This window comes from Styela clava, chromosome 5 (genome assembly GCF_964204865.1).
Source record: "Styela clava chromosome 5, kaStyClav1.hap1.2, whole genome shotgun sequence".
NCBI classification, from domain to species: Eukaryota; Metazoa; Chordata; class Ascidiacea; order Stolidobranchia; family Styelidae; genus Styela; species Styela clava.
Window position 1 is genome coordinate 12,377,332 of NC_135254.1, and position 16,061 is coordinate 12,393,392.

At 33.9% G+C, this 16,061-nt stretch overlaps 1 protein-coding gene and 1 long non-coding RNA gene across 3 annotated transcripts in view; one reads left to right on the forward strand and one right to left on the reverse strand.

Moving 5' to 3' along the window:
* The window catches only part of LOC144422777 (uncharacterized), a 124,100-nt gene that overhangs the window by 9,279 nt on the left and 98,760 nt on the right, over nt 1-16,061 (reverse strand). The gene's annotated exons all lie outside the window — the stretch shown is intronic.
* LOC120344201 (leukocyte elastase inhibitor-like) lies at nt 1,154-12,471 on the forward strand. The gene is made up of 8 exons (XM_039413318.2): nt 1,154-1,365; nt 5,708-5,899; nt 6,844-7,048; nt 8,594-8,743; nt 10,493-10,655; nt 10,938-11,065; nt 11,365-11,547; nt 11,796-12,471. The coding sequence occupies exons 1-8, from the start codon at nt 1,262-1,264 to the stop codon at nt 11,979-11,981; spliced, it is 1,311 nt and encodes a 436-aa protein (XP_039269252.2). The 5' UTR covers nt 1,154-1,261; the 3' UTR covers nt 11,982-12,471.

A 16,061-nucleotide genomic window follows, 5' to 3' on the forward strand; every position in this document is an offset into this window, starting at 1 on the left:
TGCATACAAGTCTCAAGCCTCTAATAAAGGCATTATTATTCCAATAATCTTAAATGTTATTGAAGCTCAATGTGATTTATTCCAATAGTTAGTGAGTCCTATTTTGTTATGTACACTGATTGTTATTATTATTATTTTGATAATGTATGTTCATACCATATATGTACGCAATTTTAAAATGATTAATTTCATTATTTATATTGCAAGTTTCTTATAAATAGCAATATTTCATTTCATCAATGTCGATTAGGTGTAGTAAACTGTTGCAAAATCGATATTTTAAACGTAATTGTCTTACTCTATGACGTAACATGGCCGAAGTTGGCATCTGATAGCAATTCAAATTGCAATTTGGAAGGCAACGTTGATTAATTCTATCATAGTTTAAAAGGTTTCGCGATCGCTGCAGTAGTTTAGTCACTTTTTTACATGCGATTTGAGAGTAGGAATAGGGTTAAAGAATTTCCCGTTTCCGAGGAAATTGAAAAACAGAAAAGACTTTGGTTTAGAAGTTTTAAAAATGTAGATCTATTACTTTGGTTAATAGTGTTCTGTGTCATGGAATTTGTATTTCAGAATTTATTTTTTTTTAAAGTCAAATTTGAATTATAAACTGTAGAATTCAAAATATGCTTAGACGTCATTACATTAAACGCCGAAACTGCTTTGTTTACAAGATGCAAATGTCGAACTATACCTTTGGTTTAGGCTTAAAATATAGCAAATATTTGTTGGATTAAAAAATTGGTTTTAATATTTGTGCCATTTGTCGAGAATAATTTTGTTGAAATTAAAGTATGTACAAGAAGAACGGACTGTCGTCTTGATATGTGTGAAATCATTTGTTCGTTTGAGATATTATCTAACGTCTCAGTGCTTACGTTAAAGACCGTTCATGTCGTAGATATGCTATAAACTCACAAAATCAAAAAATTATCTTGAAGTTGATCGTTGAACCTTCATTGTATAATTACGTAGCCATTTGCGAAATACAGGCAGATTGCCTACGGCATCCGGTGCCTTTTGGTGGTGCGTTTTCTTTCGTCATAAATTTTCCAGACGCGTAGTTTTATCATGTTGACGCCACAGAAGAAGTAGCACGTTTATTATGCAAGAGGTAGCCTAATCTGTAGTCTACATCGTCTTATTTTGTATATACATTACAGGAATAAGTATGTCTAGGATATTAAGAAATTTAGTAAAAATGTTATCTTGAAAATTGTGGGATTTTGTAAAAGAATACACGCAGAAGGAAAGATAAATGGCGGATATGAAAATTGCATTCATTTGGATATTTCTGCAATCTATGTGTGTGGTCTATGCATACATATATTTAGAAAATGGGGAGATCGATTATGAATGCAGGTATGGTATATTGGAAGTTTAATAAAAGTTTCGTTTCGTTTTCAAAGTTTAGTCGAATTTGTGTGCGAAGTGTGTCTGTTGTACTACGATTTGCAGATATATGTTTTAAATAAATCAGTTATAGAGTCTGCTGCTGTTAATCGTGAAAAATATACTTAAAATAAATTTATCTCCGAAACTTGCTTGTAGTTTAAATTTTATATTGTATACGTGATACCAAGTATGCGAATTATCTTTTATTAACAATTGCCGTATTAAATCGAATAAGTGGCTTAATCGAATAATTAGCCATCGACCAGAATTTATTTCAATTTGATGTCTAAATATTGCACATGCTTAAACATTATTTTGACAGTTTTATTGAAAATCACATGTTTTCCTTTTGATTATTTTATATAATTTGTACCTATTTTCCCAATGCTTTATAATATCTGAATCGCTTGAAATAACTTAAAGATGCGCTATATGTTGAATTTTCGTAAATAAAATTTAATAAAAACTGCAAATTAATTAGCAAATTATATTTTACGTAAGATAATTGACTTTACCATAAGCATGTAAAGTTTTGTGATGGCATATGAGGTTGGTTTTTATTTAGCTAATACATTTTAATTGAATTTCGAATAAGTACAATAACAAATTTAATTATGTTTAATACAATATGATAGTCGCAGGATCAAGGCGTATCAAGTCATATTATTTTTTCATAACTTGATGTACTTTATCCTAATTAATTTGGATCAAGCTAATACATGATGCGATATCATTGACGTCAAGGCAATTCGTTTTTAAAATTTATTTGGAATTTAACAGAATTATGCATATATTAACTTTAATATATCGTGTCATCCATTGTCTTTAATTATTGACTTTAATTTTAAGCTCATTAAATGTGATGGTAAAAATGTAAACTTTCACCTAAATTTTAGGCGTTTAACTTGCGTCCAATTATTAAAAGTTAGACAGCCCGACCCATTTCCAACGAAATAATTTTTATATTATATGAATATATTATTATTTTATAATTTTATATTATATGAATATATTATTATATTGTAATTCTTTCTGCTCATGGCTTCTACATATTGATCCGGGACATTGGGCGCGTTGGCCTATCGATTGAAACGCTGTTCTTGGCTATGTTAGCATCGCAGATTAAACTTTCAGATCCGGATCGCATGGACACCACTTCATCCACGGTATACTAAATTGGGTAGGCCATTCAGAACTGGAAAAATTCCGGTCCTGCTAAACTATAAAAGCTTCTTACCCAGCATAGAATGTACAAAGTCCCGTTCGGAGTGAGGGCGCATAAAATATTTCCATTGTAAAGCCACAAGTTTCTTCAAACAAACTCGGAATCAAAAATCGAGATAATGAATCACGGAATTGCCGACGGCTAAATCATCGAGATATGTGGTTTCCCCGTCTATCAACAAAAATGAAGAATACATATAATCTTTATCAGACGCAATAAAATGTCGATTATACTGTTTAACAATAAAATATGCAAATTATTGCTCAAATAGAAACGCCTTTTTTCATATATGTTTGTGCTCCATTGCGACAATTAAACTGACGTTTTTTGGAAAAAATTTCTATGAAATTCAAATAACAATCAGAACCAGACAATTTTTCATTAAAAATATTCACGTTGGCTCGAATGAAATTCCGAAACTATACCTCAATCGAAAGTGATTTGCACATAATGACCGGTTCAAAATGGCTTAACACAAAACGCCTTTTGCGGTTTGCAAAACTTCCAATTGTAACAATGAATTAATTGTGCAAAACACACTTGCTGCTTTGTGTGAACTATATACAGATGCTTCGATATCCATTATACCTGTTCTAAAATTGTATTACTTAAGTATATATGTATATATATATATATGTTTCTAATTTTCTAACAGTTCAGTTTGGTGTATTGACGAGAGGCCACGCTTATAATTGGACTTACTCGGTCCAACAGATGTGCATCTTTAATTTAAAATTTGAACTTGAAAAAATCTCAACATTAATAATCCCATTGTTTTAAAAACGTGATTATCAAGTACTATTTATGTCATCAGTTCATAATTCATACAAATGTCGTCTTCTTATAAAAAAAACATTTTGAGATACTAAAAATATAGCTTTCCCTTCGTGATTTATTGTGACTAGAAATAAGCAACTCTGACGCTCGAATAGCATACTTGGCATTTGATGTGATTAAATAGGTTCTTCCGCTGACTTATAGTTTCATATGATATGAATCACTTGTATAACGCAAGATGTCCATTTATAGACAATGTGGTTGATTACCGAAGATGTGTTTATTGTTTTTTGGACTTAAAGACGATGTTAAACATTATTTATCTCTAACGAAAAGTGTCTACCGAAACACTGTCGTATCGTGCTTATTATTCTTCAAAACCATGGTGCGATCGTTTGATAATATTCGGTGTTTTCAATGCCATAAATTGAGGGTGAAAAGATCAGATAGGCAGACTCGGAATGGTACATTTCTATGTATCACGCAATCGTCAATCTGAAGAATTGAATGATGGATAATAGGAAAAAAAAATCCCAATATATAATATCAATTTAGCCACTTAACTTAATATATTCAAAGTAAATATTATGACATTTCGAATGAACTTGGCGTAACAACTAAGCCTATCAAGTCAAATTCATTTATATTATCTTATATGGATGTTTTTCGTTGTTTTGATACTCTTGACAATTATTCTTGATAATTCAAAAATTACCCCACTTGTAACCCACATTATGGTAGAAATTGTTACCGTGCGTGAGAAAATAAATAGTGAATTTCAATTGAAAAATTATATGTTTTTCAAGAGATCATTCTTCGGATAATATTTAACATTTATCTCGGATTATTGACTGTAACGGAAATGATGATTATCATTAAAATTTTGTACGATCAATTTATAAACTATATATTCAAAAACCCTGCAATTCCAAGAGAAAATTTTTTATTTTCAATATGTCTGGAATTTTGTGTATTTTAAGCGAACGAAAAACGGATATATATTAAAAAATGGTGATCGGTAGATAGATTACGAATTTTGCACTAAATGAACGACTTTTTTGGGGATTTTGACTTTTTGATGCATATTTATTATTCTTAGATATTGATAATGATTTACACCATTCACAGTTTCACATTTTTTTTTACCAAATGTTGGACGGCAATAGATAGTTTATCATAACTAACTAATGTTTGGCAAGGACCATTCGTTGTCTGGGATCACGGGTAGGTTCATACATGTAACCTCCAATACAGTATTATATTGTTCATTACAACGAGCATAAATTTTGCTTCAACTTATAACAAATCTAAAAGTCTAATGAAAGCCAATCTAAACAAGCATTCATATAATACAGCCTCTTGTTTAACGATTAACAGTGTCAAAATGACTATCATAATTTGTGAATGTTTTCATTTTTCCCCTCACGCTCTCACAGAAAGTTGAAACGTGTTCGGAAACGAACAGACATCGTTTCATTTATCGTGTCAGTGGAGGGTCACGCCCGCACGCTGTGTGCTCGAAGATTGGTTCCGAGAAATATCCAATGTCCGACAAAAGACAATAAGAGAAAACAGAATAGCAGCGTGATATACTTTGTCACAACCCGAACTGTTATTGTAAATATCTTGAAGTGAACATTTCATACATTTTGAACATTAGATCGAGCGTAAATGCTGCCATGTAATTGAGGTCATTACGAGAATGACGCTCTTAAATATTTTGACAATTGTTTTTATCGAGCAATTTCATAAAATCTCAATTAAATGTGTCACGTTTTATAAACTTCAGGTCAAATTGTACGGATGTTTTTGTGATCGTTATCTTGTTGTAAAATGAATTACATACTTGACGGATTTTATGTGTTATTTTGTCCAATTACATTATCAACACGTTTCATTTTAAATGCCGTGTGACGTTTGTCAAAGTCAAACGAGAAAAACTGTATTTCGAAATAGTATTTTTGCTGATTTTATATAAAAATGAACTGCTAAGAAATGTATTAAGACGCACAAAATTGGGACATTTTGTTTCAATGTTTCAGGAGTATAGTGCTTGCGATGAAATGATCGCATTTCATCACAAACACTCAATTTGCATCTATGTAACCAAGTGGAACTAAATTTAAAAATTGATTTAAAAATGCAATTTGAAAAGACGCTCTAAAATCGAGGCGTATCGTCATTTTTCATTTTAAGAACTTTCTTACAACACACCTGCAATAAATTGTTTGAAAAATAAATATTTAGTTTATGATATAAATTGAGAAATTTGATGCTGATTTTTACGTTTCATGTTTATTTTTCTAGCATGGTTTCCGCTAGTGCCGCTAGCAGACGATTCTCTTATTCCTTATACAAGACCGCTGCCAAACTTTCGGGCCACAGAAGAAACATCTTTTTGCCACCTTTGGCTGTTGGAATGTCACTGTCATCTTTAACATACGGAGCATATGGGTGGTCAAGAATACAAATTTTCAGAGTACTCGAGCAAAGAAATAAGTGGGTACTCGAACATATACGTTACGGTATTCTTAATAATTTGATTAAAAGCAATGAGCGAGTCCCGCCCCTCGTACATGTATATACCGCAGTAATATATATATATGTATATATACAACTTCGACAAGAACTTTAAGAAGAGAAAGACTTATGTAAGGACAGAGTGCACCATAGATATTCTGCCACAAATCTGCTCAAATGATAGCAGCAGCATGTTTCCAGCATAATTATATCTCATTGCCGAATAAGCCAAGCTAATATATATGGCTTGTTATATATATGATATCGTTAGCTGATATCCCGCCATTTGTAAGACCTAGAAGTGTCCACATCGATTTCCACTGCTCCCACATGCATTAAGATAGGATTTACATATTTATCTTGGGGGAGAAAAAAGCCGATAAGGTGGCTTAATCTTATGGCGAACCACGGCCTCTCGTTCGGTTACTAGTCCATGTCGGGTATGGGGTTAGTTAGCCGGGTATTTGTTTCAAATGCATGGACTTGGTGGTTGAGGGAGCCATAACCAACCAGCGGTTACGTGATCACTCTACGGCGGCGATGAGTCTAACAATCCTCTCACACATAATTTAATTATCCCCACTGGATTCGAACTTTCCAACCCATGCAGGGTAATCAGAGGGACCGCGGTGAGCGTATTCCTAACGCTTAGCACGATGCGCGACGCCGCCGAGCCATGACCGAGTACTACATGTACATGCTCCCAAGCTCAAAGCTTAGAGAGTATTTCATGGTGTATTTTTCACTTATATTGTATATATCGTCACAAGAGATTGCTAATGTAGTAATCTTACATCATATGTTGTAAAGCTGATTCGAAGGCATGGTAGCTTTCCAGAATTTCTGCCATGTGTTTCGTCGTGTGTATTGCATTTTTTTTGTATCTTTGTGAAGTTCCAAATAAATAAACTTGTCAAATGCAGATCCGAGGAAGCGATGGATGAAGATTGCATACTGCATGCTTACCATAGTGACCGTTATAATAGACAATTCGTCCTAGAAGATTTTGAAGAAGAAAATGATACGGCTGTGCTGAGAACAGCTACAAGATTATACGGAGACAAAACGTTCACATTCCGAGACGATTTCGTTCAAAGTACCGGGCGATACGGTATCGAAATGGCAGTGGTAAGTAGCCTAGAACATAAAGTTATACCTATACTTTATACAAACATACCACAAATTTGATACAGGTATCTTTATGTAAATCTGATGTAACATAAATGTAATATCTCGCACATACATGAATATCGTTACCACAGACTTGCTGCGGTGCTGCATTAATCCAAATTTACTGATTATTTTTCGAACATGAAGGAACATGAATACGATCTCCTTGATGACGAGAAATACGAAAAAAAATTAGGTAAACATTGTTCACGAACGAAACCACCATCTTAACTACCAACTACCTTTGCAGAAAAGCATTATCATATCATGGCTTAAAAATATGAATACTATTATGCGATTTCGAAAGTATAAAAACACTTGATTCGATTATAGATTGTTTTAAAGCAAGTTAAAAAGTTAAAATAAATTTATCAACTTAAGTGCGTCGACTTTAAGATTTCTATGAATAAATTCGTAATAGCACAAACAGATTGTTGGTCCAATGCAAAAGATTAGACTAGACTCATCAGACAAGTTTATTATGTATAATCCATGCTTGATAATCCCAAAATTGATTTTTGTACCTTCAACTTTTAATAAGTTTTAAATGACGACTTACATTCGGTATGTTATTACAAGATAATAATCGTATTTGATCGGACGAAACCATAACATATCATTACAGTCTATTTGTTTATATAATTAAAATGTTAAGAAACTTCCGCGAATTTCTGGAACTTTGAGAGAAACTCTAAATATTCCATCTCGCATAGTAATTTAAGCTTTGTGAATAAATGGTGAATATAAAATGTATTTCATCTTCTCTACTCGACTACATACACCCTTTGTAGCAGAAATTGATCTCGAAAATGCAGCGTCTCTCTTGTTCTCGTTTTAGCACACTCTCTCTATTGCCCCACGTGCACCACTTCTCTCATTACTCTGAGTTAAGGTGGATATATATTGTGGGGCAAAGGGTCAAAGTAAGCTTATGAATTTGGGTTCATATGATATGGGTTAAAATGTATAAAATACGTTCCCAGAAGGTTGTGTATGCATATGAAGTAACATAAAATTGGAACAACCTTATTGTTTTATCGAGTGTTTTATGGTAACGTGTTGTGCGTAGAAACTAACAAGAACGTTCTAGTAGTGCATTACTCTGAATTTTTATTTTACAATCGGACGGGATTACATTGAAATTTATGCAAAATTTTATTCAAATGGCGTCGAAATTGGTTTTGAATGAATCACTGGTTTGAGTTTCAAATTGCTATATCAGATCCGCAATCTTTTGATACAACTTTTCGAAACCACAAATGTTCATTCGTATGGAATTTACACCTGGAACAAGCCATTATTTTGATAATGGCCCAAAATTTGAAAAAATTGAACCACTGAAATGGACTTTGTACTATATATCCATATAGAACGTTTAGCAACAGATCCAATCAAATCTTTATCCAAGAATTTTTAGTTTTCTATGAAAATAAAAATGAATAAAATAGACAAAATAGTTGGCTTCAATACCTGTAATAAAAAATGCCTCTTTACACTTTCAAGGCTCCTTTCAACGAATCTAGAAAATTAGCTGAGCGTCAAATTAACAGATGGGTGAACGAGCAGACCGGAGGAAACATAGTTAACATTATTCAACCAAATTTTTTAACACCTGACGCAATGCTGGTCATCACATGTGCTCTGTTCTTCAAGGTACAATGAAACCTTTTATTTCAAACTAATAACAGTAACGTTGAATACATACTCACCCTCATTTTTTCGACAGTTATTGAACAAAAATAATTATGCAATTGCCTTTCTACAATGGCTAGCAGTTGAAACCGTAATAATTTCTGTTATATATCTGATTAAAGCACAATCTATCAGTATGCTCTTTATAGTCGCGACATCTCGTCGTCGTTGTGGGATAATTCACGATAGGTTGCTGCCAGCACCCAAGTCCACCCAATCTGGTGCGATAAATGTTCAATTATCCATCCACGTCATCACATCATGGAATCATATAACTCCTCGGATGTTTTCGACGCAATAAAATAGACCTATCTATGTACGTGTCGACATTATTGGTCTGAAGTATGGTATCGAAGCCACATGCAAACAAACCACTATAAACAGAACCCTGTCATCACTTTTATGAATCTTAATTAATTAATTTTATATTGGTAGACTTTCAGACATGTTTGAAACAATCAAATTTGATATTAAAATCAATGGCGTAGCCAGGGGGGGTGGTTTTGCGGGTCGCACCCCCTTTGAAATGTAAAAAAAATAAAATCAATTTTCTGTGTCATACTCATAGATAGCAATTTTCCGTAGCTTGAAATGCTTTTTAGACCTCCAAGACTACTAAAAACGGGTCTTACTACTTACTGAATACAGCGCGAAACACCGCAAAGAGCGCAAAACAGCGCAAAAGAGCGCGAAACAGCGCGAAACAGAAGGAAACCCGCACAAAACAGAGGGAAACAGCGCAAAACAGGAGACGCAGTCATTACCACCTCCTGCCACGAAAGAACCACGGTCCCTCTGTTTTTCGCTCTTTCGCGCTGTTTCCCCACTGTTTTGCGCTGTTTCGCGCTCTTTGCGGTGTTTCGCGCTGTATTCAGTAAGTAGTAAGACCGACTAAAAACACACGTATTCCAGCGTTCGATCGGACCCGCAAGCTGTTTCAATCTAACCTAGCAAAAAAAATTCAGAACCCCCCCCCCCCCCATTTGAAAATTTCTGGCTACGCCCCGGATTAGAATACAATCATAACACCAATGTCGTAAATAAAAAACACTTTTGGCTTGTTAGATTCTTTATTCGCATCTCTGAATCGATTCAGAGGTAGAACTGCAGATGCTATATGATATATTTGATACAAACTTTAGTCCTAATTAAACCAACTCGAGGTGTTGGTTACAAGTTCGAGTCACGCTGTATAAAATTGTGAACTGAGATCCCAAATTAAGTTATCAGTGTTTATGATGTATGCAAATTAGCTCATCTTTAGCAAATCAGCAGAGTTCATATTTTAAATTATAAACACCATCAGTTTATTTATTGCCATAGATCTCATAAATCCATCTTCGCTAGGACCGTTTTAAAGTATTTACACTAACCTTAATATCAAACAGCTCATGCGCTGATAACAGTAGTATGTTTCGATGGCAAAGGTTCACTACGAAAAATCTAGCAAATTAATCAATATTATAGCGCTTGTACTATGTACAGGAAATGTTCGTCAACACTTCCAATTAAATTTTCATCAAAAATTTTCAAAATTTGAATGGAAATGAAGATAAATATAAAATAATCAAGATTTTCTCTCCTTTGATACTTGTATTAATACTTGCTATTTTTATACTATTTGGCTATTTAAAAGTATAATTTTATATATAGTTTATATTTGTAAACCCTAAACTCTTTTTTAATTTCTAATTGTGTTAAAACATTCAGGGAACATGGGATATTTCGTTTGTCAACGAAGGAATTGGTCCGTTCTACCTGTATCGGAAAAGATACAGGGAAATTGAATTTATGGCCTCACGAGATCCAGTCAGATATTTATCTTCCAACATCTTGCAAGCGGAACTATTGGAACTTCCTTATACTTCTCCCGGTTAAATTTTATTTTTTATCTATTTTTTGTTACTTTAAAATTTATTTGTTGCATGGTGAACATGTTGTTTGTTCTTTTGAAATGAGGACTGGTTATGAAATATTTTCACATTTTATCAGTGTTCATGGTGGTGTGTAACATTAAATTGGGCGTATAAACCTAAAACACACATTGTGATCATACATTCTTAGAGGAATTGCCTTCATTCTAAAGATTTGACGTCCTAGAACAAGAGTTCTCAAACTTTTAGCTCAGGCTCTAATGCAGTTTGCAATCTTTCAGATGGGAGTAATATAGACGCGAGATTGATTGTTATTTTACCGAGAAGTAATGTATCGATACGTACCACAGAAGACGCACTCAATGATACCGTAATCCAGACGTTACTTCAACAAGACCTGTCAATGGATGTGAGTTCGTTATCAATAATGAAAATAGACGTTACGTAATTTCTATAATCAAGGATATGGTAATCATACTGTATAAACAATTAGAGGAACATAGTAATTTCTGATGGGATGTATCAATGATCTCATTGTTATAGTACATAATTTTACCATGTGAATTTCTAAGGCTGTAGATAAAATATTTCCAAATGAAGATTTTCTTAAATTAGAATTCACTTTATTAAACATTATACAACTAAATTGTAAATGTATGTAACCTAATGTTTTTTATGGATAATCATATTCACTAGTTCTGTTTCTAGATCCGTATACACATTCCAAAATTTTCACTGTTCGGCGAACACAAACTAAAATTCTTTCTAAAACGGATGGGTGTGAGAGAAATCTTTCATGGCAAAAAATCCAGGTTATATGGAGCAGTCAGTGAAGAAGATGAAAAAAGGCGAATTCATGTAACACATATTCAACACAAAGCAAAATTCGAGGTAATTAACGGCAAACTTTTACGTTCATGCCAGTAATTAATAGAACAATTGGCAATTTACTCTTTACCGTTTGAGGTTTCAAAAAATTACTCCGAAGAATCCCAAGAAGGGTAAATATAAAATAGTCGAACTCACACCTGCGATCGAATCATAAAATGCGACAGCCAGTAATACCAGACCAGCAGTACTGGCAGGTCATGAAATCAGTTGTTTTTTGTTTAAAATCGACTTCTTGGTATGATTTTCAGATTGACGAGTTTGGCACACAAGGCAGCGTGACGAGACTTGATCCTAGAAAAGATCACGTAGCAAACGCAACGCAAGAATGGGACTTTCGGGTCGATAGACCATTCTTATTTCTTATATACGACAAGTTTACGGACACTATAATATACATAGGTCGTTTAGCAGATCCAGAAAGAAGAGTAACTTGAATTATGTTTCATTGGCTCAAAATATTTATATGAAATCTATAGTCGTTTAAATTTTACACTTTTTTATGTCTGTCTTTGATGGCAAGTGTTTAAGACCACAGACTGTGAACGATAGACGCTCGGAATGAACTCTTTGTATTTGTCGATTTTGCATAAAATATTATACTGAATCATCAGATTACTTGAACATGATTCACACTTTACATAAACGCAAAATAGACAAAACACTTGGCTTCCAAAAAAGGTTTATTCATTGCACAGCTATCTTATTATTAGTTGGCGTAGCTGTTGAGCGTGTTAATTTTTCTAGTATGTCTTTCACAGCAGTATAGGTTTACCGCAGTAACGCACGATGATAACGTTATGGTTTTATTATGGAAACTGATTTCTAACCGGTTTTAGACACGTTGGACGATAAATTCATGGTTTACCATCTTTCAATTATACAATGAGCAAACATCGTTAAAGCAATAAATTGTTTTGAAAAATATTTCTGTATATAGGAGTTTGTTGGACGAACACTGAAACTTGGGAATTGTGCATATGAATCTTTTCAAATTTTTATCAGTAAATTTTATTTTCAAGAACTAATTTCATTGCTTTTACAAAACCACTATCTCATACTCCCAATAGTAGAGACAGATTGTAGCATCTGAAAAAATCAGTTCGATGATAAGGGGAAAAAACGTAAGATTCGAGCCATTTATCGTCGGCAGACTTTATACAAATCATACAAAGCTAATGTAATTTTAAACACTGTCATGTGCGGTGAGATTTTAAACGATTTTCGATTTACTGATGATAAGGGATCTCATTGCTGACGCACCAAGATTCGAAGTGTATCCGCGGGCTATGAACAGAGATTGTAAATCCATTTATATATTCTATATAGAAAGTAATTCTGTACAAAAGAACTACTAATGATACGACAAAAAGTGTTTTTATCCGTGTCAACCCTGTCAAGTGAATTCGATGATAAGCAGATTCATATAAATTTGGTTGAAAACGCTTACATATCAAATGAATGATACTGGTTCGGATGATATTTTTCAAATATTAAACATTCCCGCAATGTTGTAGAGACCCAACATTTTCCCAGATAATTTTATGAGAGAAGATATTTAAATTCTCTTTTTTATATATATATAACACAGTTGAACGATACAGTCACGGCATTATTCATAAAAAAGACACATGCATAATCATATAAAGACAATCAATTATTGTACATATATATATATCTTAAAGTTTTCCATTTTTTATCATGTTTTTTTTTTGTTTTGTCATTTTTGTATGCAATGCACCGTTTAATTTCCTTCACTTCGTACAGATATGTGGTAAAACATTGAACAGTGGTTTCATTTTTTGTAAATTACAACGATATAGATAAAACCGGACAGCAAGGAGGATACAATTACACTTGTTATAAAAATTACTAGAATATCCCAACATACAATCCTTCTTGGAAAAAAAATTTACTTAAAATTTACTCCTGTTTTTAAATAAATCCACCTGTCCAGAGATTCCCAAAACTTTATACAATCATGGAAAAAGTGGTTAGTAGTTTCAACATTAGACTTACAGAAATCACATAACTCTGATGAAACAAGTCTGAATTTATATAATCTATCGTTTAGTACTATGGCCCCATAGAACATCTTCGCATGAAAAGAATGGGCGCTCCCGAAGTATGTGCACCAAGATGGCGCACAACCTGAACCCTAAGCTGGTACAACTACTATGTTCAGGTTGTGCGCCATCTTGGTGCACATACTTCTGGAGGTCCAAAGAATGCAATAAAGTTTCAATAGTGCAACAAAAATATCCATATATGTTTTTTTCCAATTAAAATCACTCTCTAAAAAAATCATATCTGCCCATTTTTTCTTGGTGTATCGGGGAATATAAATTTTATCAGGTTCAACTCTTTATAAATACTTTCATTTACTTTTCCTGATTCAAATGTTTCGGAAATAAAATGAGATACATTATCTTCAGGGTCACATAAGACACTAAAAGCAATACAGTTTCCAATATTAAATAACCATTCATCAGGTGAAATTCCAGTGAGACGATAATAATTTATATATTATTCATCACAATATTACTCTCAACTCTCTATACGTAAACAAATTACCCACATTTGCTAAATTCAGTTCTCATACCTGTAACGACCAATGGAGCGCGGCTGTCACCAAGTGGGAAACAATGCAAAGTTTCACTCACGCACGAGGCTATTTGAATCAAATGTACTGCGTTTTGGAAAATATATACAAAACTGCTGAAACTCGATTTCATAGGCCGCTTTAAAACAAGTGATGGCACTAGCTAGGCCAGTGGTTCCCAACAGCCGGTGCCGGTCCGCGAAGCTTTTTTTCCGGTCCGCGAGCAAATTTAGTTGTTTTGTTTAGTTGCTTTACCGAAGACGAGGTTGCGTTGGTTTATTACGCAAGTTCATTTCCGCCGTCATATTGCGACGTCTTTCGCGACATCGTGGCGACGTCTTCCGCGACATCTTGGCGGGGGGTAATCACACTTTTCGCTTTTTCGGCTCCAATTCATTGCGAATTCGCTCAATCGAATCTCCCAAAATTCAGAAACCTAAAAATCGGCACGCATGCTTTTTCTGTTCTGCGTCCTTTTCCTGATTAATATGACCATCTACATAAAACGTTGCATATATCTTTGTTTAAACCAGAAAACTGTCAAGAACAGTATAATATTCCAGTGAGACAAGAACTTGTTGCAGCCCTGCAGGTAGTCACGAGACGCGCAAAAAGCATGGACCACAGAGATTTTTCCCAGTATTTTGAGCAGGCACAGTAGAATTTTGATTCTGGTGCCAAGTTATCGACAACTTGTCATTGTAATTTCATTTCTGTTGAGACGTCGATCAACTGCAGAAGGATAAATATGATAAACCCGATGAAAAAGAAAAGGCTTGATTAATATTTGTGATTCTACTTTACAGTCCAGATTTAAAAAAAAGAATCACTGTCACAATTTAGGATATCTTTTGATAACGAATACGCATCGCTAAGTAATCGAGCAATCAAACTGTTGTCCGTATTTTCAACCAGTTACTGCGTTATGCGAAAATACATTTTCATCACTAGCTTTAATTAAAACGAAGCAAAGAAATCGGCTGCGAGCCGGTGAAGAGCTACGTGTTGCAGAAACTTCTTTGAGGCCTCGTTTGCAATCCTATATTGGACGAAACAGCAGCAAAATTATCACTAGAGTTAATTGTGTTTGTACATGATTTGGCTTGTACATGTTGTTTATGTCAGATGTTTTATGTGTGCCTTTCCTACGCATAATGGGTGCCCAACACTGCATTTCATTACGCAAATATATGGGGTTGTTTTCAGTTTCACCCATTTCAATTTTTGGCCACAATATTTGATAGTTTTTTTTCGTGTGAAATGTTTGAGCTAGACTATATTACTCATAATAGTTGCTTGGGAGGATGCGGTTGCATGGCATACGACTCAATAGATAAAGAGTTATTGGTAAAAATTTACGCTCGTTTTGAACTTATTTTACTGTGGACCGTCTGCAATCTATATTTAATGCATTAAAAATAACTAGTCGTTATCCAGCAGACTAACTGAAACTCTCGGGAGAAAAGAAAATTTCACACGAAAGGGCGCTGTGTATTATCCATGGACTTTAAAAACTCATCGGAGTAAACATTCGCATTTGTTGATAATTCTCCCAGAAGACCCTATTTGGGACTTATGATATTTGTTTCTCTTTTTGACATTGCTCAACGGGTTTCAGTAAGGTCGAGGTAGTGCTACCCAAATACGGACAGAAAAATTTATAAAATTGCGTCATCACAATTACCATCTGCATCTATACAAGCGAGAACAACAAATCCGCGTTCATCTGAAGTCTCCGCTATAGAATCAGATACAACATATCGATTGCTTGGGTAGTGTTGTAACTGATTTTGAAAATTCGGTAAGTGTGCATCGTAAGTGAAGCACAATGCATTTAATGTCCTTAATTAATTAAATCGAATATTTTCTGAAATTACAACAAACAACTTTGGACAACAGTTTGAACACTTTCATC